The sequence below is a fragment of the Ursus americanus genome, chromosome 4 (genome assembly GCF_024610735.1).
Source record: "Ursus americanus isolate L20-20 chromosome 4, mUrsAme1.1.p, whole genome shotgun sequence".
Lineage (NCBI taxonomy): Eukaryota > Metazoa > Chordata > Mammalia > Carnivora > Ursidae > Ursus > Ursus americanus.
In genome coordinates this window covers 33,348,413-33,371,571 of record NC_142130.1, presented here as the reverse complement: position 1 = coordinate 33,371,571, position 23,159 = coordinate 33,348,413, and the positions used below count along the sequence as shown (strand labels likewise).

Below are 23,159 nucleotides of genomic sequence, written 5' to 3'. Positions count from 1 at the left end.
ATGGGCCTGGTCTGGGGTGAGAGTGGGAGTGAGGGTGCCATTACCTCTTGGTGCTGCAAGCGTCTGGGCAGGTCGGGCACTTCTCACACATGTCTCCAAAGGCTCCCGGCTCCGTGCACTGGCACTGCCCACACACACAGTGCCCACGGTCGCTGCAGACCTGGCCATCTTTGGCCAAGCACGTGCTGATGTCTGTTGAGCAGTTACAGTTGTCCCCAATGTAACCTGCGTGGCACTTGCATTCTCCACAGTGACACTCACCGTGGCCTAAAGGGACACACATAGCACATCAGCGCCTGCCTGCACAGACACATAACCCACCCTCCAGCTCCTGCCATGGGCCAGGCCCTGGGCAGCCCACAGAACAGGACATGGACAGTGCCCTCCAGCGCTGTTTGGGCATATGGAAAGGGCCTAGTGCCCACAGGCTTTGGCAGCCGGGGGCCGGGCGGCTTGTTCGGCCTAGCTGGTGTGGGGCAGTACTCCACGTGCGTTCAGAATTTGGCCAAGGGATGCCACAGGACCAGGACCCCAGGGAGCTTCTTCCTGTCTCAGCTGTCATGTGAAGACAGGCCACCAAATATATCCACATCCTAATCCCCAGAACCTGTGCATGTCACCTCTTACGGCAAAAGAGACTGCAGATGTGACTGTGTAGGATTCTGAGATGACAGCATCTCCTGGACTCTCCAGGTGGCCCCAATGCCATCACAAGGGTCCAAAGAAGACGAAGACAAAGGGAGATCTGACCACAGAAGGCAGTGGCAATGGGACAACAGATGCAAGACTAGCTGCTGCCTTTGAAGATGGAGGAAGAGGCCCGAGAGCCAAGGAATGTGAGGCATGCAAATCTAGAAGCTGGAGAAGGCAAGGAAACGGATCCTCCCTGGAGCCCGGGAGGGAGTATGGCCCTGCCAACACCATGACTTCAGCCCAGTGGAAGCGATTTCAGACTCCGACCTCCAGAATTCAAGAGAACAAATCTGTGTTGTTAAAGGTCACTCGCTCTGTGGTAATTTGTTACAGGCACAGTGTGCAGCGACGCTGAATTCTCGCTCTGGCCCCAGACCCGGAGCCCAGAGACGGAGGATTCAGGAGCCGGAGCCGAGGGTAGCAGAGGCTAACTGAACAGGACTGGCTGGATATCCATCAGGCTTCACAGCACAACCATGAATAGTTCCTACAACCATGCCACGCGGCAGCGACCCTTAGCATCCTCCTTCCACAGCTGATGCAGCCAAGACACGGAGACGAGGCGGCCTATTGAACGTCATGAGCCAGCGGCTGTGGAGCCAGGACTCGCACCAGGGAGTCTGACTTCCAGCATCCACTGCCTCTCGGGAGGAAAGAGAGCAGAGCAGGCCCGAACCAAGACGACAACCAGCTGAGGGGTGCCCTGCTTTCCTTTGCAGGAGGGACCCTTTCCCCAGCCTGCAAGGGGGAAGGGCCGGGCATCCCCTGAAGTTCTGCAGGTGCCAAGGGCAGAGGCTCACTCAGTTCAGAGGACAAGCATGTGTGAGTGTGAATGAGTGAATGTGTCACTGGGTGAAAAGCACGGAGTGTACCACTTTCAAGGGGCCCAAGGGCTTGACCACAGATTCTTGATCCTCTGCACTGAGAGAGGCAGAAAGCAGTGCTATACATGGCACTCGACTTTACAAAATCTCCCTGATGCTATTACTGCAGCATGTTTTCCTTCCTGGCGCTATTTTGCTAAGGCTAAGATTAAAAGGACCAAGAATTTGCATGACTGAGCACCCACTTCCATACTAGCAGGACGTGGAGCGGGGGCAGCGACTGACATCACACGGGTGGAGGCCCTGCATTTTACCCCCACACCCGAGCCCGTTATCCCGGTAGTTGGATCCCAGCACTTTCTGCAAGATCACCAATGAGTGTGACCCACAATTTAGGTTAGGACCTAGTTCCAAAGAGCTTCTTCAGCTGCCACTTACTTCCTGCCCCCTCCTGCTCTGTCAGCTCCATAGTGCATAGAATCTGCAGGCAGGAGGGAGGCCATCTGGAGAGACCGAGTCTCCCAACCTTCCTGGGCCAGACAGCCTCTCCGCTTGCACCGGGCTCAGAGCCACAGCAGAATCCGAGCACCCTCCCACTTCCCAGGCAGTGCCGAGGCATATGGCAGCCCTCTGGGAAGGTGAGAAAAGCCAGGTCCAGGTCAGCAGGAGGCTCTGAGTGCCGCTGAACTGCCTAGAAGCTGGCGTGTGGAGGGGAGACCCAGGAGGGAGCAGCACCCCGTTCCAGGGTTATGCTGGATGGGGGCGGGGGGGGGGCAGGGGGCCGGAGGCGGCTGGTGCGCACAGCTCATGCATGAGGGAGGCTGCACACCCCTCCTGTCACCCAGGCAACGGACAGCACGGTTCTGAGCCTTGGCAGGCAGGAAACCATCCCCCACAGGAAGTCTTCCCGAATGAAATGGATCCAATCTGCACAACCCCTTCGCTCTCCAGCCTCAGGGGTCACACTGGTCAAAAGCCTGTTTTCAATTAAAAATGGGTCACTGTTGGGGGTAATTCCCCCCCACACACAATTTTATGATGAACATTTCTAAACCAGCAGCCAAGTTGAGAGGATTGTACAGTGAACGTCCATGTACTTGCCACTGACATTCCACCATCAGCGCATTACCTGCTGCTTTATCCCATATCCACCCCTTCCTTTGTCTACCCATCAGTAGAGCTTCCCACATGCCTTTCAAAGTGAGCTGCAGAGAAGACTGTGCTTCTGGGGTAGGTTTCTAATATAGCTCTGGCACTCTCCAGTGGCTTGTACAAGACACCTTCCCATAAAGCAAACACAAACAGTGAAAGGCATAGTCAGTGCTGTATTTACAAGCAGCAAGGTGTACCCAGGCCAGGAGGACTGCTTTGCTTCAGAAGGTAAGGGCTGTTTCCCTCCTCGCTCTAATCATGTGTGGCGGCAAGACAACATTAGCTAAATACGACCTGACATTGTATTCCAAAGTGCCAACATCTTGGAGAAGAGGTAGGATGTTATTTTGCTGAAGAGCTGGGATTCAGGTGAAGTGTGTGTGCTGAAGGGAGGTGACTGGGCGTGGAGGTGACAGGATGTGCTTGCTGAGAAGGTCGGCACAGGCGCCTGCTGCTCTGTACTCTCCACAAGCTCAGCCATAGCCTGGCTGTGCTGGGTACGTCTGCTACTGTGCAGGCCCAAGAGCTCCCAAGCACAGCCAGAGGTCAGTGAAGTCAGGGCTAGGGCCAGACCTAGGGCTCAAGCAGGGAAAGTTAGGGGTCAAAGGCAGGAGAGCAACAGGACTCACCACCAGAGAGGCTTTCTCCAGAAACCCTCCCACAACACCTGAGCAGCAAGGATATGACAAGAAACAGTGTGCAAGCCCCCTATAACGTGGACAGTGCATGAACAGCCCCAGCCCCCTCCAGTGGGGTGAGCAAGCAACTGGGGAGCTGCTGAGGGGCCGTGGGACAACAGAAAATCCTTATCCATGTGGCTTTTGGCTTCAAATAGTTGACGACTCCAAAGTCAACTCCCAACAAGCCAAACGAGGGAAGCAGCTGCGGGATCCTGGCCTGGCGTCATGGCTGAAACCTCGTGAATGCTTGTGTTCAGTGGCTCGCTGGCTCTCCTGCTCCCCCCAGTTCAGATTGTGAAGCAGTTCTTTGACTCTCGAAGACGGCCTGAAGCAGCTACGGCAGAGACGTGGCACGGGCTGCCATGTCCTTCTTCCCACCTATGGCAGACCACTCCGTCTGACCACAGAAGCCTTGGCTTGGCCTCAAAATCCTCAACACGATACTCCAAGCAGGTTCTACCAACTGTGGGGAGCCAGCACATGAGATACAACCACCAGCCATCATGGTTTAAAGCTTCCAAGTCTCCTTTAAAAAGTGTGACCCATTGAGGTCTTCAAAACCTAGGTCAGTCTGGTTATACTTGGTACTAATCCAAATGTCTCAGATCCTGCAGTTGGGCCTCAACCCGCCTCTCCCTCATCCTGCATGCATGGAGATTCCCCATATCTTCTGGTCAGCCCTTAGCCTCTCCTAATGCCCTAGTAGGAAAGGAACATGTTATTAAAATAACAAGGATCATTTGGCCCCGTCCCGAGGATCAATAACCTACCAATTACCAGTAAAACTAAATGGGGGACTGGGGACTTGATCCTGACTAACAACACCCAGAGGGCCTAAGCAAGGACTGTTCAGCAAAACACAGCTCATTTATAATGCTACCCCAATGCCTTGGCAGAGTGAGTTGAATTTAATGATGCCCGTTTAATACTGTGCAGACATAAAAATATTTTCATTGCACATAGGTAGGGATATTGAAGGGCATGTGAAAGCACTTTGTAAGCTGCGGCTCACTCCACGTGCAAGTTATTATTAGTACTACCTTTGTTAGAATGATTGATAGCTAAATGGACAGGAAGTTGTAAATGTGTCTATTTATACAGAATTTCAGCTCTACAGAATTCAACAGCTTTCCATCAGCACAACAGTGCTTGTGTGGGCTGTGGGCCAAGATATGGCCCCTTCCCTCCCTTTATAAAATAGAATCCCGACTATTTAGAGGAAGGGGCGCCCTCGAAGCAGGCTGGGAAGTTGCTGCTAGAGAGGAGAGAGGAGCTCCAGTGGCCTGGAAGCCAAAAGAGAGAAGGCCCAGCAAGGACAAGAAGAGATCAAGAAGGGCAAATCCTAGGTGGCTGCCAGGTTTCTGTCCAGAGGGTTGAGGGCAGAACCAGGGAGAAGAGAGGTGACTGCAATCACACAGCTCCCATAAGCGATCTGGTTGTGTAGGGTAAGGAAGAGACGGGGAAGAAGGCAGACAGGATATTCCGAAGATGGGATCAATTTGTACACTCTTCTGATTGAAGACAAAGATTCAGATGAGAGAAGGTTTTGGGGAAAACAGGGATTGAGGGAAGGGCAACCTCTAAAGAGAAGAGATCACAGCAGAGAAAGATGCAGGGAGAAAAGGAGGCAAGCTGATGGGGGAGGGCTGTGGCCAGGGTGCTATGCTCAAGATCCCAGCTCCAAGGTTCCAGCTCCAGCTGTGTTGAGAGAGGCAAAGGGGTTGCATGGAGCCAAGTTCAAGTCTGTCCTCCACCATTCACTACGTCACCTCGGGCAAGTCCCTAAACCTGTCTGAAGATCCGTTTCCTCATCTGTCAATAAGGACAATGCCTTCCTCATGGAAGTGTTGCCAAGAAATATGGTGCTATTGCAGGTAAAGCCCTAACTTGGTATCTGGTACATGGGGGGTGCCCAGGAAATGGGCTGGAATTGCTGCGAACTGCCACTGGAGCTGAGCAAGCAAGGCACATGGACACCAATGCATTGGACAACGTCACGGGGAGATGCAGGAATGGGAGGGCTTGGGGAAAGGGACGAGCATGAGGCAGCTACCAAGGTCTTCGGGGAATGTAGGAATGGCCAGGATGTCAGTAAGTGACAGGGAAGGGGAAAAGTTGAGGCTGGTGCAATTGGGATGGCACAATCTCAAAGGAAGGGAGGGAGTTGGAGGTAGAAAGCATATATCTAAAGGGGGCGCTGGGAGAGTGCTGACCAGGAGGGGCCAGCCCCTCAGTCCCTGCCAACTGTTCTCAAGGCCCACCAGTCTCAGGAAAGAGGGAGGAGTAGGGATTTCTGCATAGGCTCAGGATGAAGAGGAGCCCATTTACCATGGAACATGGGTGGTGGAGAATGGGGACACAAGGAAATGCTGGGAAAATGGGGCACCTGGAGAGTGGTGAACACATGGCTTCCAGAATCAGAACGTCTGAGCTGGCCTCCTGAATCTGCCATTTACCAGCAGTTACTGATGTTTAGCCCCTCTGTATCTTGGTTTCTTCATTTTAAAATGGGGCTGATAAAAATGCCTCCCTCGTTGAGTTGTTGTATGCATTAAATCACTTAACCTGTATAAAGCACTCAGTCAGTGCTTGGCAAATAGTAAGTGCTCAATAAACCCCAGCTAGCTTGCTCATCATTGACGCTACAATGGGGGTACAGGAGAAAGGGAAGCTCAGAATAGATCTCAGAGGATAGCGGGGGAAGTACTTTCTGGGAGGTTGGGTCCAAACTGCCGGGGTTAAAATCTCCCATGAGGTTACCATCCATGTCCAACCCAAAGTGAGAACACCCAGGACCAGGTGCAGCCACTCTGCAGCCTCCAGAACCTTGCTGGGGAGCCCAATACCATAAAGGTGCCTGAGGCCCTGCTGGGGGAGCTCCTGGAGGTATGTCTGAGGCAGCAGAGAAGTGGCCCAGGAGGGAAGCCACTGCTTCCCCTCACCCCCAAGCTGGACTTGGACTCCGGGTCCGCAGAGGACCCAGGTGGCCATGCAGTGACCTCAGAGGAGATGCCTGAGGGCCAGGGGGCCTGAGGAAGGAGGGAGCCAGCCTGAGATGGGCAGAACCAAAAAGTGATTCTCTTCTCCCCATTCTCACTCAGCACAGGAGCACAGGGTCACAACCAGGCAGACGTCAGACCCTCAGGGCACAAACCGCCTCTCCACAGCTGGTCCCAAAATAGTTTCCATCCAGCTCTGGAACACACTGTGGCTTCCCTCAGCAGCAGCTCCAGTCCCCTCCGGGAGTCCATTCTGGCTCTCAGAAGGCTGGGAAGAGGAGGGAGGAGTAGCCCAGTTCCCCTTCTCTTTCTCCTGGTCCTGCCTCCCCCCCTCCCTCTCTCCAGCCAGTGTCCTCCTCACCCCCAACACACAAGCAGACTGCTTGCTCACTTCCTCTCTTGTTTCCTCTCCTCACAGACCCGCACCCCCTCTCTCAGAGCTGTCTGCCCCCCCAGTCTCCCCTCCTCTCACAAGAGGCAGCCTGTAAACAGGAAGTGGTGAAAGCAAAGAAAAAGGGGTGTGTTCTGAAAAAATCTCTGCTCATTTGGGTGGTTTCTCGGTCACCAAAGTCGGGTCTTGAATTCTCCAACAACTGGCTTTGAAAAAGCAGGAAACCAACTTTGAGCTTTACGTGCTTCCCGTCACCCGTGTCTGTGAGACGCAGGGCCCTGAGAGCTGCCAAGCCAGGGCGCCACGGCAGCCAGAAGTAGAGCCCACCATCCTGCCTGTGTAACCTGAGGGGGGTGTCTGGAGTCCCTGCTCTGAGCCTGTGGACACACAGCAAAGACGGCCCTCATTGTCACAGACATCCTGGCCCAAACACAAATCGTGGAGAACCAATGCCAGACGTGGGCTGAGCTCTCTGTGGCCAAACACATATACAGGCTTCCAAAGGGCACAGCCTCTCTGTCCGGGGCTTTTTCCAACAGGAAGGGGAAATCCCTCCTAGGAAGTTACTCTTCCTGGTTCCCTGTTGACAAGCAGGCTAGTGTTACATAACAGGCCCGCTCATGTCCTCACGCGTCCCTGCTCTGCCCGCACTGCCTCCTAGTCTCAGGGTATCTCGGAGTCTGGTCCCACCGGAATGTGCCTCTCCCACTACTTTAACGCTCCCTTCTGTACACTGACTTTGGGTCCAGAAAAAGTAAAGAATGGAGAGTTTTGAAATGCACGGGGCATGTTCTCCATTCCCTCTGAAGGGATCTCAGCCTGGCTGGGGCATGTCAGCAACAACTGACTAAATCTCCAGTGGCAAGGGAGATGTTGCTCTTGACAAGTGTACCCTTCGCGCCACAGGCTTTCTGAGTCCATCAACATGGCACTCTCCTGCCAAGGGCAGTCACCGACTGGAGAACGTTCCCTGGAAGGGCTGTTCCCCGACAAAGAGAGCACAGCACCGCCTCACTTCACACCAAGCCTGGAGCTCAGCTCTCTCGGTCTGTCTCCTCTGACCAGCTCGGTCCTATCTTTGTCACTCTACTTGGAATGTCTTGGAACTGCTTAGTTTGGGGACGTCTTTTCTCATCAATGCTGCTGTGCCGTCTCAGCTACCCACCTGCTGTCTCTGGGCAGCGGTCCAGTTTTCTCATCAATGCAAAAGGGATCTTGCCTTGTCTACTGTACAGGATTGGGGAGAGTCTTTGTAATGTGCAATACAGAATGTTACAGTTTACTGTCTTCAAGAGATTTTTAACTTCACTGAGACATCAAGCCATTTTTAAAGTCTCCTAACCTAGAGAAACTTCATGGAATACTCACAAGGGGCCAGGCATGGTTTGAAGCACTTTACATGGATTATCTCATTAGCCCTCCCGATAACCCTGCGCCACATTGCCGGTACCGCCCTAATTTTCAGAGATGGAAAATGAGGCACAGAGAGGCCACATGAGGCCAAGTAACTTATCCAAAGCTACATGGCAAGTAGGTGTCAGGGCAGGGATCTAAACCACGTTTGTTTGGCTCTGGAGCCCGTATTCCTCACTACTACGTATGTGGCTCCTGTAGGATGACCCAGTCACGAGTAAGTGATCAAAGTTAAAACAGTACACAGAATAAAGGTTCAAGGGGCCCAGGATGTGGGATAGTTAAAAATGTGCAACAGACCCACCCACAGGACTGGCTCTTTTAGTTGTTAATCTTTTTTCGGATTTATTTATTTATTTTAGAGAGAGAAAGAAAGCACACACAGGAGGTGCACAGGGAGAGGAAGAGAGAATCTCGAGCAGACTGCGCTGAGCTCGGAGCCTGACATGGGGCCCAATCTCATGACCCTGAGATCACGACCTGAGCTGAAACCAAGAGTTGAATGTTCAACAGACTGCCACCCAGGCACCCCAAGACTGGCTCTTTTAATCACTGATCATTAAATCACTTGGCCTCTTCTGTACAGTAAAGGAAGTAGCCTAGGCTGGCTCTACAGTTCCTCCACCACTGTCATCAGACTGCTTAAGGTCAGAGCACGGAGAAATCTGAGAGCTTGTCATAGGCTCCAGGTTCAGCTCCAGGTTCTGGAATAGAAGAGAGAAGGCATTTTGGGTGCAAAAAAACAAAGCTGCATGAGTTCATTTGTGAAGATGAATACAGCGGACAGCCAGGAAGGGAAGTACCTGAGAAGGAGAGATCTGCTAGAACGGGAAGCAAGCGTGGAGAAGTAGACACAGCCCTGTTGTGTGTAGGTATATACAAATGGATGGACAAACAGACAGGAGGGAGGGGAGGATGTCTGTGGATGGAGGAAGGAGGAAGATGGAGGAAGGAGGCCCCAGTGTTAGACTAAGGAGTTTAAGTTTATCCTTTAGCCCCCAAATAGCCTGACAATAAACCCCTATGGCCTGAGGTAGGCAGACAGCCTTGCCTGGAGGCAGCAACCACCTGGCTGCCTTCTCACGGGGCATCTGCCCCTCCCCCAAGTCAGGTTTTCTAAAACGTACACTGCGACGCCACTCTTGCGTAGAGCCCTTCCCCGGCTCCTCATCACCTCCAGCATGGCTTCTGCCTTTCTATTTTGTGCTCCAACCTCCCAGGCTACCCCTTGAGTCGCCCCAGCTTCTGGCCATTGCAAAACACGTATGAGGTGCTGAACACTGGCATGTTTTGGTTCTGCAGCAATCACCTTGCAAACAGACAAGGAAGATGGTCAAGGAGATGGAAAGAAGATAAATTTCAAAGAAATATAAGCAGTCAGTGGACAACTTGGTGGCAGATGGATGTGGACGGTGAGGAGAAGGTAGGGAGAAGGAGGATTCCTGGGTTTCTGGCTTACACAAACCAATCAAAGGGGAGATAAGGAGAATCAGAAGAGAACCGTGGCTGGGAGGAAAAGCAGGAGATCGGTTTGAGCCATCTTGAGACTGAGGTACATTAAGACACCCAGTGGAGATGTCAAGAAGTCAAGCGGCTGAAGGGAGCTCAGCAACAGGTCTGAGCAACGGGACAGTGTGGGCGTGATGAGGGAGAGGACGGCCACGCCAGCACTGAATGGGTCGCTAGAGGTGAAGGATCCTGCAATGGGGACACCAAAGCGGTGGCTGAACTGAGCGTGAGAAAGCATTTCAAGGTGGACGTGGCCAACACTGTCACCTGCTGCAGGAAAGTCAAGACGAGGGCTGACAAGTCTTCTGAGCTGTAGTAGCACAAGGCCATTAGGAATCTGGGAAGGCCTATTTTGAAATCCAAACTGGACTGAGGTGAGGGCTGACTGGGCGGGGACAAATGTTTTCAGAAATATGGCTGTGAATGTGGAGGAAAGAAGGGGAAGTCAGGCGTGGAAGGTTGAGGGTTTTTCTTTCTCTATTTTTTTTCTTTTTTAAGAATGAAGAGACCTGAGTGTGTTCAAGAGCTGATGGGAGACTTAGTTAAGAGGAAAGTGTAGATATAAAATTGCTTATCACATGGACATATTTGTTTATTTACTCATTTGCCTCAACCCGTTAGCCTGCAAACCCACACAAATCAAAGATGACATTTTATTTTTGTTTGCCCGATGCCTAGAATTGTCAGGCATACAGTAGATGCTCAGAACATGTTGCTAGAGGTTGGGAACATCATCAGGACGAGCCTGAAGCCCTGAGGGAAGACATCCAAAGCTGTAAATTAGAAAGGGAACAGGAAAGTATTATTGAGGTTTATGAACTTAAATGTGACTCTTGAGGTACTTTAAATACTTAACACATATCCAAAAAATCCAGAGATTTAGAATGCCACAAAAATGGTTAAGAATTCCCTTTCTTTTGGCAGGTCATGGTCATGGTCAAGCAGAAGTCACAAGCTTTGCACCCCACTCTTGCTCTTGCATATTGTTCAGATTTCTCCAGCAAAGGCTCTTCGGACATATGAACAATGATGCTTCCTCAGTCTCAGGGCCAGCTGCTCCTCTGTCCTTGGCTTAGTGTCAATGAACCGGCCCTAACAAGGTCAACTGATGGTGTTTCCCAAGGGGCAATGCCCCAACAAGCCCCTCACCCATTGTCTTCATCTGCTGGACCATATGTTGCATTTGTATCTGAGCAGCAAAATATGACCACCACTAAACAAGAAGGTGCTGCTGCTCTCAAGCTAAGCTTCTCCAAACCTCAACATGACTTTCTGAGATGACAGCATTGGCTGGAAAGCTAAGACTCCATTGTCAAAGATAGAGCCCTCCCAAAGGATGCCTTTGCCCTTCCTGTCTTAGAACCTAATTTATCAATGCTGATGCCCAGCCGCCAAGTCCTTTGAATCACTACGGCACTTTGCATGAGGGTGACAAGGAAAGGACTTGGTCTCTGTTCCAACTCTATCAATCACAGGAGATTAAAGCAATGGATAGAAGATGGAAAAATCTGTGTTCTTTAATGAACTCATCTTTCCTGTTTCAAAGAAGTCTGTAAACAGCTGAGTGAGATGAACCATAGTCCTCACAGGACCCTAAGGAATGCTGACTCAGAAAGAAAAACAGAGGGCCTGTGGCCAAAAGAAATAGAGGTTTCTCAGATCAACATCTTGAATTTGGTTTAACTTGCCCAATCCACATGGCAGGCACTTCTGGGGGAATGCCAACCACATCAGGAGAGACAAGAATTCACTACCCTCTTGGTCACTGAAACAGGATGAGAGGGTTACTATTTTCAACCTGGAAATCTGTCGTGTTGTGGTTGGTTAACAGTTGCCATGTTCCACCCTCAGCTGGCCACTGTTCAGAGCTGGGTGCAGCACTCTTAATGGACAGAGCTGGTTCGGAATGTCACATGAGTGGGCCATGCTGCAGCTTGGCTGCCAGCAGCCCAGCCAAGCCACAAGATGGCAGGAAGCAGCTGCCCAAGAATAACCCCTGAGAGTTAGGGGAGGTGGGCTTTTATTGGGTCAAGGCTTTGGGCCAACCACTGGTGGAGAGTGTGGCCAAGAGGCCAATCTTCTCAGCCACAGCCTCCTCCACTTGGGTCAGATCAGTAACAGCCACATCAATCCCCTGGTAGAGTAACAACAACTAAGTGACATTCATGTCAAAAGCAGTTTATAAATTAGAACAGGCTAACAAAGGTTCACTTCAGGAAAGTGGGTTGACCGTAATCAATAACAACAGATAGACCCCCACTGAATACAAAGAGGAACACTCTGCCTTCCATCAAATAGTAGTTATGAAAGGACAGGTACCTCAGCCAGTCCCTTGGTTCATCTGTGTCCCTCAGCCTGGTCTCCTGTGTCTGATACATCCTTATGTAACCCAGACAAACACTCACTTAGGAAAACAGACACTAAATGTTTCCTAAGATTTTGACTGAAATAAAGAGCACTTATTAGGTAAGCCTTGGAAAATGTGGGCTCAATGCTTGGGTGGTGGCGGCAGCGAAGGCTGGATTGGTAATTCAGAGATTTGGGAAGGGCCTCAAGCTAATCAAAATAAGTAAACTTAGGTAGAAGTGAGGTAACTATTTACTTGCAAGGTTCTCCTGGTCTGAGTCTATAATCAAGAATCATATGGGGCACCTGGGTGGCTCAGTCACTCAAGCGTTCAACTCTTGATCTCAGTTCAGGTCTTGATCTCAGGGTTATGAGTTCAAGCCCCGCGTTGGACTCCACACTGGGTGTGGAGCCTACTTAAAAGAATCACAGTGAGCTTTAGTCCAGGTTCTGCATCTCAGTTTCCCCAAGTGTAAATGGTTAAACAGGTAATACAATGTTGATCCACTGTATGTGACTGATGCTATTAGGAAAGGTGCAAGACACAAATAATCCCACTATTTCGTGCTTGCTCATGATGAGAGCAAAATGCTAAAATAACATACTAACTTGGGAAGTATATTCCTTTAGCTTGGGGATGGTGGGGTCACCTGGTCAAAACTTTTAGGGTGGTGGTTGTAGGCTGGAGTAATTGGAGTGACCCTATTCTCTGGGTCAGAGGGCAACAGGCAGAGTTTAGGAAGGTGTCTCAGACAGAGGAAGCCAAAGTTACAGCAGGTCAGACTCACTCAGAGCAACTTCCAGACACCAGGGAGCATTTGCATGTGGGTGCGGTTCTTAGGTCAGTGTTCTTACAATCATGGACACTCATCCCAAAGGAAAACAGGGTTCCTCCATCCAATTCCGCCCCACCCCACCAGAGGCACCGAGCAGCAGAGGCCTATAATCAATTATGTCACAGTTTCCAAATCAAGACCAAACTCAAAGTTATGGCTCGACAACAAGAAATGAAACCAACACTTTAAGCGCTCAATTTCACAAGAATGTAAAATTGTCTAATGTGTTATTCTATAACATCAAAAAACTAATACCACCCAAACCTATACATGCCTAAAATCTTATTTTTGGCATTCTCATGGTCTTCCTAGGATTTTCCTTTGCTTTTTAAGTTTCATTATTTCTTTCACAAGCCAAGTGTCAAGCCCTTAAGGATCAGTCCTGAAGTTCAAAGGCATGCACAGGGTCCTCACCACAAGGGCTGCTCTTGCACATTTCCCTTTCTAAGAGGAGAGAGGAGGCAGTGAGGTGAAATCCAATGCTTAGAAGAGTCATTTTTCAGAATCACTGGTGAATTGTTGCTTAAGATCTCTGCAGAAACAAGATCTGGGCAGTGAGCAACGGCAATAAGAAAACTCCATTCCCAGAGCTAAGCTCAGAGCATGGAACAAGGCAGGTTCTCAACATGGTTTCCCAATATTCTCTCCCTTGTCTTTCAAGATCTCATCAAAGTCTGGATGGTAAAGGTAGAAGCATGAATGATTCGAATTCTCATTCCTCAATTCCAGCAAGTTTCTGAGAAGTGCAAAAATTCTAGGGGCAACAAACATTTAGAAATTAATTCAAGTGACTCCCGCTCTGTAAACCTGGCACCCAGCACAACATTTGGCATGTGAACAATGCTCAGTGAGCTCTTACTGAATGAGATGAAATCGGCAACTTACCTAAAACAAAGTAACCTGCAATCAGAGATCACGGTTTCCATATCTATAGCCGCACTAACACTAGATACTTGCTACGCTCTGGTTTTCCCAAAGAACTTTCTCCAATAACCAGCTGCAAGAAGCTGGCTGACCCCAGAGACAAGCAGTCCAGAGCACCTGGTTCATGTGGCTAATCTGAAAGATGCACTGTTTCATTACAGGGCTAGGTCCTTTTTGTCTTTCAAGTGAATTGAGCAATGTCTGGATACAGATGGAATTCTTAGAGAATTCCTGATCATGGTATACCTGTTGGGAACTTCTGAAACCAACCTGTTGGGAACTTCTGAAACCAACCTGTTTTGATGCCATGAATGTCTCTGATGCTTATCTCTGTGGAAGAAAATGTTTCTCCAGTAAGGGGTGGGGTGGGGAGACCAGGTCTTTACATTTATTCACAACCCTGATGGAGAGGCAGTGTATAAGGAGCTTTATAGACATTGTACTTTTTTTTCTTTCTTTTTCTTTTTCAAAGATTTCATTTATTTTTTTGAGAGAGAGACTGAAGGGGAAGGGCAAAGGGAGAGGGAGAGAGAGAAAATCTCAAGTAGAATGTGCCTAGCACAGAGCCCGGCATAGGGCTTGATCCCACGTCCCTGAGACCACGACCCGAGCCAAAACCAAGAGTCAGACGCTCAACTGACTGAGCCACCTAGGCACCCCCAGACATTGTTCTGTTTGATGCTCACAACAATTCTCTGGGGTATTTGACAGATAAGAAAACCTACCAGAAACTGAGCGTTACCAGAAAGGAGGTGGGCGGGGGATGGGTGAAATAGGTGATGGGGAGTAAGGAGCACACTTGTTGTGATGAGCACTGGATGATGTATGGGTGTTGAATCACTATATTGTCCACCTGAAACTAATGTTACACTCTGTTAACCAGCTGGAATTTAACTAAAAACTTAAAAGAATATCTCTGTCAGGGAGGGTAAGTCAAAGAGTCCAAGGTCACAGAGGTAGAAAGAGGCAGTGCCAGGTTTAGAATCCAGATTTGAATATGCACTGGTAAATGGTCTCTGTGGCAGTGTCTTGACTAATTAGGGGTATAGCATTCCTCACAATCATAATTACTGAAGAATCCTATAACAAATTCTGTTCTTAAGAGCCTCCATATTCTGAGCACTCTACATGGAACATGACTCTCTTGACTTTTGCTGTCATGTGCCTAATTCGGATTTATATAATAACAGATAAGGGAAACTGCAATGTGGATATTCCTTTGGGGAAAAGAGGCCCTTTCTCTAGAAAATACATATATTTTATATTTTTATATTTGCCAGTAGCACCTGGGTAACCATCAACAAACTGAGCAGAGATTGATATACATACAAAAACCTGAAGCATTTTCTAGGCTCTCCCACCTGAGGGACACAGTGGTAGCAATCCCACCAAGAGGCCCCTTTCTTAGAACATTAACTATGTCAAATCCTGGTCCATTCAAAAGGTACTTTTCGAGGCCTTTGTTGTGGAGTTGCATTCAAGATGGTTCTCTATCAAGCCATTTATGAAATACGCAAATTTCAATACAGTGGTAGAAGGTACAACTGTGACCACAGACCTGGGAAGGGCCACCGGAATACTTACCCAGAGTGTGAAAATAACATTTCTGAAGAAAATAGGATAAATATGGTGAGAAGTACTTTTATAAACATAGCTGGATAACTATTGCCAAAGGAGGTGTTTCATTTGGCAAGAATCAAGAAGTCTGAAACCAGGTCTTAACGTCAGAGGTGTCAGAGGCTTGTGAAGCCTTCTGGAAGCCATCAGCCCAGACCTAGAGCCTGAGCTCAGAGGATGGCTCTGACCACTGGCAATGATGCCACTACTGTCACTCCCCATTTTTTGTTTGAGAGAGAACTCCAGATGCCCTCTTCCTGTCTGCCACATATTAAAGGATTTATAGATCTATACAAAAGTCTATATTAAAAAGAAAAAATATATATAAAATAAAAACTGGCCAAATAGCCTACTAGAGGAAGTAAAATACTTGAGACCTTACTTAGATGTACTTTTGGGACCTAGCAGTCACAAGACCAAAAGGGCTCTGTTCAAAATTCCATATCCTATTTAAGTTTTCCCAATATATGAAACCCAAGAAGTAGGCTGACTATTAGCAAGTTATTCACTGTAGCCCACTGCAGTCATTCGAAATACAGAGAGTGCTGCAAATTTCAGGGCTGAGACTGATTTCAACAGTTTACCACAATGGAGTAACTCAAATCCCAGGAAATGCACTGTTTGGCTATGGTAACCAACAAAGAACAAAGTTTGAGTAATAATCTTTTATTATATTAAGAACAACTAAACAGACCATGTCCTACTTCTCAAGTTCCAGTGATAGAGGGACTCTGAAGGGTCAACACTTCATGAGACTCAGAAGAATAGAAACACTCCCAAGGGCTCCCAAAAGCTCCCTTTGCACACACACGGACAGTCTGTGGGCAGAAACATTCTCTAGGTTCTGCTGCCTCTAGAAACCAGAAGGAAACACAACAGCCCTGAGCACACACACATTCTCATGACGATGTGTCCCAAAAGTAGTAACAAAAGCTGTTCAACTGCTTCCGGACTTCTGTCTGATTGCTCCACTACTAACTTTTATGCCACATGACACATTACAATCCTGGACTCTCTCGCATTCTCCCTTTGTCTTCTTTGGGGTGGGGGAGGGGACCCAACAGGGACTATAAGCCTCTGATAGACAAAGAGACCAGAGAGAAGTGGGAGGAACTTCTCCAGGTCGTCCCCACCACCAAGCCTGGCCCTGGCTCTGCCAGAGCCCCCGCCTGAAGACAGACCACAAGCACATGGCAGGCTGCAGGGAGAGGGGCGGGAGGACTGTGAGAGAGTGCTGAAGTCAGCTGCTCCTGAGGCTTTGAGTCAGCACCTTCCGGACCAGAATGGCTGTCGGGAAACAGACTTCTCTCCCACAAAACCCCAAATGTCACAGCAGTCCAAGAGCTCGAAACCCATGGGCACGGTTCCGGAGCGGGAGCCCCAAGCTGACCATGCGTGCCAAAGAACTGGGGGCTGGAACCCATCACCCACCCAGTCACCGCTGCCTCCTGAGCCAGCTGTAGTGCTTGAGACACGAGGAAGGAGGAGCGGGGTGCTACATCGATATGCAGGAACAAGTCCTGCCTGGAGCCAGGCTCAGTTTAAAGTCCTTACTAAATAAGCAAACACAACAATGACCTCATTCCAGAACCTGTTTTCCCCACAAAGATTTGGATAGCTTCACATTTCAATTGGCTGTTGCTTTTCAAGTGAAGGGGTGGGGAGGGTAATTGGGGATGCAAAGGAAAGAGAGTTGAAATGTTCCAATCGATGAGGTATTAAAGTCATCAACTTTAAGGGCTGCTTAGGATATAATATTACCTGAAAAAAGCAAGACACAAAATTGTACACACAGACACACACACACAATAACTTAGAAAAAAAAGTTTGGAAGGAAAGAGATTAACCTCTTAAAGTATGACTGACGGAATTATAAACAATTTATTTCATTTCTTTCTACTCTTCGAAACCTAAGAATTATTCTCCAGCTATCTGACCAAGCACACAGTTTTGGAAGGGAGGCATGTGAACCAGTGTGGGAGGAAGGAGTTCCTCCAGACGGACCAGATGGTCCAAATTAATCCTGGTCAACAAGAAGGAGGCAGACAGCAAGAACTGACCACACATCTATCGATGGAATAATTTTACAAATTTTCTTTAATGAATGTGTATGGCTTTTCCAATGGGAAAAAAAAAAAAAAAAGACATCCCACCCGGCCATCCTGAGAAGTTAGTGACTTGAAGCACCATGTATGTGGGAGGCTCCCGGCCTTCGAGACTCTCCCCTCTATCAACCCAGGGACATATGAGAGTCTCCCAATACTGCAGGGTTGTATGGAATGAAGGGAGAGAACAGCACCCGGGCAGAATTCTGATATGCAAGATTAACTCAGAACTGCGAGTTCTGGTTGCCGAACAAAAACCTGTGTATTCTCTCAACTACAGAATATTCCTGCTTCCAAAATGACAAGTTTTCCCTACTGAGGCCACTCACACCTTATCTACTATCTGCCCTGCATGCCCTGGCTCTGTGCTGTATTCAGAGAAACAAAACATCTGAGGGAGGGAGAGGAGGCATCTACCACGTGCTGGGCCCTGTCTCCTAGCAAGCACCACGCCAGGTCCTTCATCTATGTCTTCTTCAGTTTTCAAAATACTGCAGAAACGAAGGGTGGTGAGCCATTTTGAGACAGGAAAACCAAATATATGAGAGAGAACCTGGGCAGTAGGCTGATGGATTATGGGGCTGGAACCTGCACACGTCACCTGACTTACAAGCCCCTGCTCCCAGGCGATATGGACACAATATGGCACAAGCAGCCTTCTGGATGAAGACGTAGCACAGGACTGTTTCTGGCTCCTGAGGGGAGGGGAGGGACCGTCTCATGACACTATTTGCTAATACGTGTGAAACAAGAAAAATACACTGCTAAAAGCCAGTTACAGACACTGCCAGTCTCCTTGGAGCTTTTATGGTGCTGGGGAAGGGACTGGAGAGTCCACCCATCACGCTGGAGCTCCGGAGGCACAGCCTGGCAGTTTATGGGGGGCGGCCCCTCCTGCACTGACCAGAGGTAGTGGCATTGACTCAGAAAGGACCCAGTGCTTGGTGAGTCCTTCTGTGACAGGCTGTGCCCTAGGTGCTGTATAAACAAGCCCTATTGTTCACAAGAGCTCTGAGCCCAAAGTGACACGAGCAACAGGTGGTGTTACTGGATTTAGACCCAGAACTGCCTGATCTTATGCACTTTTTCTGCTAATTCAGATAGAACCATCCAGAGAATCCCAGTCTATCATCTCTTTGACAGAGAAAGAGTGGATCCCGGTTGCATGGTCAGCGTATTAAATCCTAATTCCTCCACCCGTGACATTCCTCTATGACATTCACACGCCCTGTACTTTCTGGAGCAGTCCCAGTAGTGACCATGCTGGTCCCACAGCTCCCGTGGGTGCCCTCATACTTGTCTCACTGTGCGATCTGCCCCAGGACGCCTCACTTGTTGACCCGCATCAGGGCCACCCTCAGCACTTGCTCCTTCTGAAGAGGGATGGTCACTCCTCCCACACTAACAGGTCATTTATATGCTCTGATTTGCCTCCCACGTTTCTGTTTTATCTTCCCTATGATACTCAAAGTTCCTTTCAAATCAGTACTTCCCAACTGGAAGACCACTCTCAAGGGAGGAACCCCAGCGACAGCAGAATACACAGCAGAAGAAACTACAATCCTGCCTAAAATTGTTCCACTTACTGTACTTGCAGGCAGCATGGTGCTGGATGGAATGCCTCCTCTGAGACATGATTTTACAGTATCTCATCGGAATGCAACTCCCAGAATGAGAACTGCCAAACTGTAATTTAACTGGAATCCATGGAAAGTCTTACATGTAGATTAAAAAACTTAAGCGCTCAAACAGGACACAACAAAAACTTGGCTTGACTACAGTTCATGTGAAAAATTAAAACCCTTCAGCTTTTGGTAGTGAAGTTAAAGAATAGCTCAACAGTATCACATGATTGTTTAACAGAAAAGAAAAGGGGAAGTGGGCATCTCGTTAGGATGTGTTCATGGAAGCGGAACGTCCAGATCACAGAAATGTTCAGCTGAACTCTGGGCTGGACCCTCGCTCTCCAGAATGACAAATAACATGCTCAGTGCCGAGAAGCACACTTAACAAACCGATGGAGTCTGCAGAGAAGGAGGAGACATGGTGTCTAGTGTAGAAAGAAAAGAGAACAAACATAAAGAAATTTTCAGATGTTTAACAGGTTGTCATATGGAAGACGGTGTCTAGAATGTGAATCAGTCGGTGGAAATTACTGAGAAACAATCTTCTATTCAATCAAAAGAAACTTCCAAACAATGTCTGTGGGAGGCAGAATGATGGCCCCCAAAGATGACCACAGCCCAATGCCCAGAACCTGTGTCTGTGTTAATTTACATGGTAAAGGGACTTCACAGATGTGGTTAAGTCAAAGATTTCAAGATGGGGAGACTCTGGGATTACCCTTGTGGGTCCAACATAATCACAAGGCTTCTTGTAAGAGGGAGGGAGAATGTCAGAGAAAGACATGGGACGATAAAGCAGAGGTCAGACTCAGAGAAAGATCTGAGGATGCCACACTGCTGGCTTTGAAAACGGAGGAAGGAGCTATGAGCTAAGGAATATGGATGGCTTTTAGAAGCTGAAAAAGGATAGGCCGGTGATGGGTATTAAGGAGGGCACATATTGCACGGAGCACTGGGTATTATATGCAAACAATGAATCATGGAACACTACATCAGAAATTAAGGATGTACTGTATGGTGACTAACATAACATTATAAAAAATTATTAAAAAAAAAAAAAAGCCGCAAAAGACAAGGGGATGGATTCTCCCCCAGAACTTCCAAAAGGAATGCAGCCCTGCGGACACCGAGATTTCTGCCAAATAATATCCACAGTGGACTTCTGACTTTCAGGACAGTAACAGAACACATTGGTTGTTTTAAGCCACTAAGTCTACAGTAACTTGTCAGAGTTGCAATAGAAGACAAATGCAATGTCTCACAAGGGAATAACCACTACCAGCCCCAGGGAGCTCCCTGTCCCAGGAGGCCATCAAGAAGAGACTGATCACCTACCTGTCAGGAATGCTGTGCGAGTAAGTCCTGGATGACCCCACACACCCCTGTGACTCTGGGAGTCCACAGGCATGGGGCAGGTCCTTCTGCCGTTGTATTCCACACTCTGGTCCTCCCCCCACCCCACCCCCCAGGCCCGGTGGTGGGCAAGGCTTGCCCTCGCCTTCTCCCAGGAGGACAGCCGTTAGTTAGTACAAGGCACCCTCTGGGTGGGGGCTGCCATAGTGGTGCCCGGGCCTGGCCCAGCACTAACATGCTTGCGGGGTGCCTACCTGAGCAGAGGACCCCTTTGTTCCTGGCACAGGAGAAGTTGTCACACTGGCAGAAAGAGCCGTAGATCTTCCCAAACTCGCTCTCGAAGCAGGAGCACTGGTTGCAGCTGCACTCCCCGCGCCCGCTGCACAGGGGCTTGCCCTCGGCTTCCCGGCACAGGTTCTGGTACCCGCTCTGGCTCTCCCCTTCCTGGCACTCGCACCTGGTGCCCAGGTGGCCGGGGTTGCACTCGCACAGGCCGCACACGTAAGTCCCGTTGCCGTTGCACCTGGCGCTGTCGGCCTCCAGCCGGGCGCTGCAGCCGCACTCGCAGCTATAGGTGACCCCCACCTCCAGGCTGTCCCGGAACCCCACCGGCCGCAGCGTGAACGCGTGCTCCGCGTGCCTGCCCGGGCAGCTCCGGGCCTCCGCCGACACCTCGAAGGACGCCTGGGTGGGAAGAAGACAGGGGACGTTGGAGCCTCCCAACCACCCAGGGGCCCGGCCCGGGGAGCGCCCCCCGCCCCAGACCCTGGACGGAGCGCTGCAGCGGAAGGCCCCAGGAGGCGGCGGCCCCGGGTCCGTGCGCGCCGGCACCACACCGAGGACGCCAGCACCCAGGCGAGCCGGTGTTCCACGCGCACTGACCTTTCCGACCGCAGCGCCCCGAGGCAACGGGCTTCCGAGAAAGTGCACGGCTCGCTCACGGCACGCGGTTCTTTGCCCCTGCGTTTCACTGGCATCCCACCCGCTCCCTCTCCAGAGGAGAGTCACTCATTTCACAAGTACTTAGTGGGCACCTCCTCTGTGCCCGTGCCCCCGAGCTCACGGGGCTCGGGGCTCCACACACCCTGGCAACTGCCTGCCTCTCTGCAGAAGGGCTTCCTCTCCTGCTGCACAAGGGCCGAGCGGGCCCTCCAGGGTGTCTGTCCCCCCACAGACACACCTGAAGCCTCGCTCTGCCCCCCTTTCTCCGCGGACGGCTCCTCACACCGTCTTCCCCAGTCACAGCCCGAGGTCGTCAACAAGCGTCATCGCAGAAGGAACGCGCCACACACGCGGATACACACACGCACACGCATGCGCACCCACCACACTTTTTCTTTCTAAACAAGGCCTGTGAAGAAGTGTCGCTAAGTCCTGAGCTTCTCGCAGCTACCCGGGAACCAGGCAGCAAGGTGGGCCCGCTGGCAAGTGGCAGTGCGGGAAAGACGCCGTCAGCCGCCCACCTGGCTGCAAGGTGAGGCGAGCAAGGCCCCGGGGAGATGGCCGCCCCCTGAGCCGGGAGCCTAGCGCGCTGTAGGCCAGCATGTCCGCAGGTGGGGAGGCGCACGCCCTGACCAAACGGCACTGGAAACGGAAACGGAAACACTTCTCCCCTGCACGGTGGCGCTCCCGGGCAGACCTGCCCAGCCATTCCACCACCAGACTACCTGCCGAGTGTCTTCGTTTTTCAAAAGGCTCCTCGGGTCATTCCAAAGCTCAGAATGGGTTAGAAACTACTTTTAGCTACTGTCATTCTTAATTACATTATCTGGGTTGGATTAAAGCTGATTTTTAAAAAGTCATCTATAACTGGCTTTACTGGCCACTCTTAGGTAACAATGTATATTTTGGGAGAACACTGAAAACACGTTTTTTTCCCTAAATGATCTACAGATTCCTATCACTTTGGGGTCTTTACTAATTCTAAAAGGCTTCCCCTCGGGTTCTGTGACATCTAGGGACACCCCAGGGTGGGTGCAGGTGAGACTGAGTGGGAGGCCCCAGAGAGAGAGTCCTGCTTGGCAGCAGGCACGCCTCCAGGGGACTAGACATTCAGGAATCAGCGTCCGCCAAGGGGTGTCACGAGCGATGCTGATGGACAGGTGAGCTGAGGATGATGACCAACAGCCAGAGTCAGAAGATGCTGCAAGAGCCAAACCAGCTGCAGACAGTTGGGACTAGCCCACCCCCAGCCTCCAGGTCTACACAGACAGTTGGGAGGAGGCAAAGGGAGAAACAGGCTAAGTTTCAAGGACCTGAGGTACAGGTGGGCTCTTGAGGTAAGGAAACAAGATGAGGACCCACCCGGGAACCGAACTCTGCCTAATGACAACAAACACTAATAATTACCGGGGATCAAATGCCTACATGAGTGCCAGGCACTGTGCTGGGCATTTCCAGGAGCATCTCATTTACATGCCCTAAAAAGAGGCATTCTCATTTACTGGAGAGAAAACAGGGTTCGTGGGTAGGGGAGCTTAGTGCTGGTCACACAGCTGATGGCACATCATCTCTGGAACTAGGGAACGCGGCAGATGTTCAGAGTCCATATCTGGGTACAGAGGGAGAGGTGGCCCAGCTAACTGCAGGGACAAGATGGTGATCCCCAAGGAGGTGACCAGGGGCATCTCCAAATCTTCCTGCCTTGGGCTAGAGATGACCCAAGCTTACAAACAGGAAGGGGTTGGGGTAC

At 50.1% G+C, this 23,159-nt stretch overlaps 1 protein-coding gene across 2 annotated transcripts in view; it reads right to left on the bottom strand.

The window, feature by feature from the left end:
- The window catches only part of ITGB5 (integrin subunit beta 5), a 118,830-nt gene that overhangs the window by 10,471 nt on the left and 85,200 nt on the right, over positions 1–23,159 (bottom strand). For both annotated transcript variants that reach the window (XM_045812743.2, XM_045812741.2), the window contains exons 10-11: positions 20,722–21,151; positions 45–267 (exon numbers count right to left, since the gene is read on the bottom strand). In XM_045812743.2, coding sequence (XP_045668699.2) covers positions 45–267; positions 20,722–21,151 — 653 coding nt within the window. The remainder of the gene's footprint in view (positions 1–44; positions 268–20,721; positions 21,152–23,159) is intronic.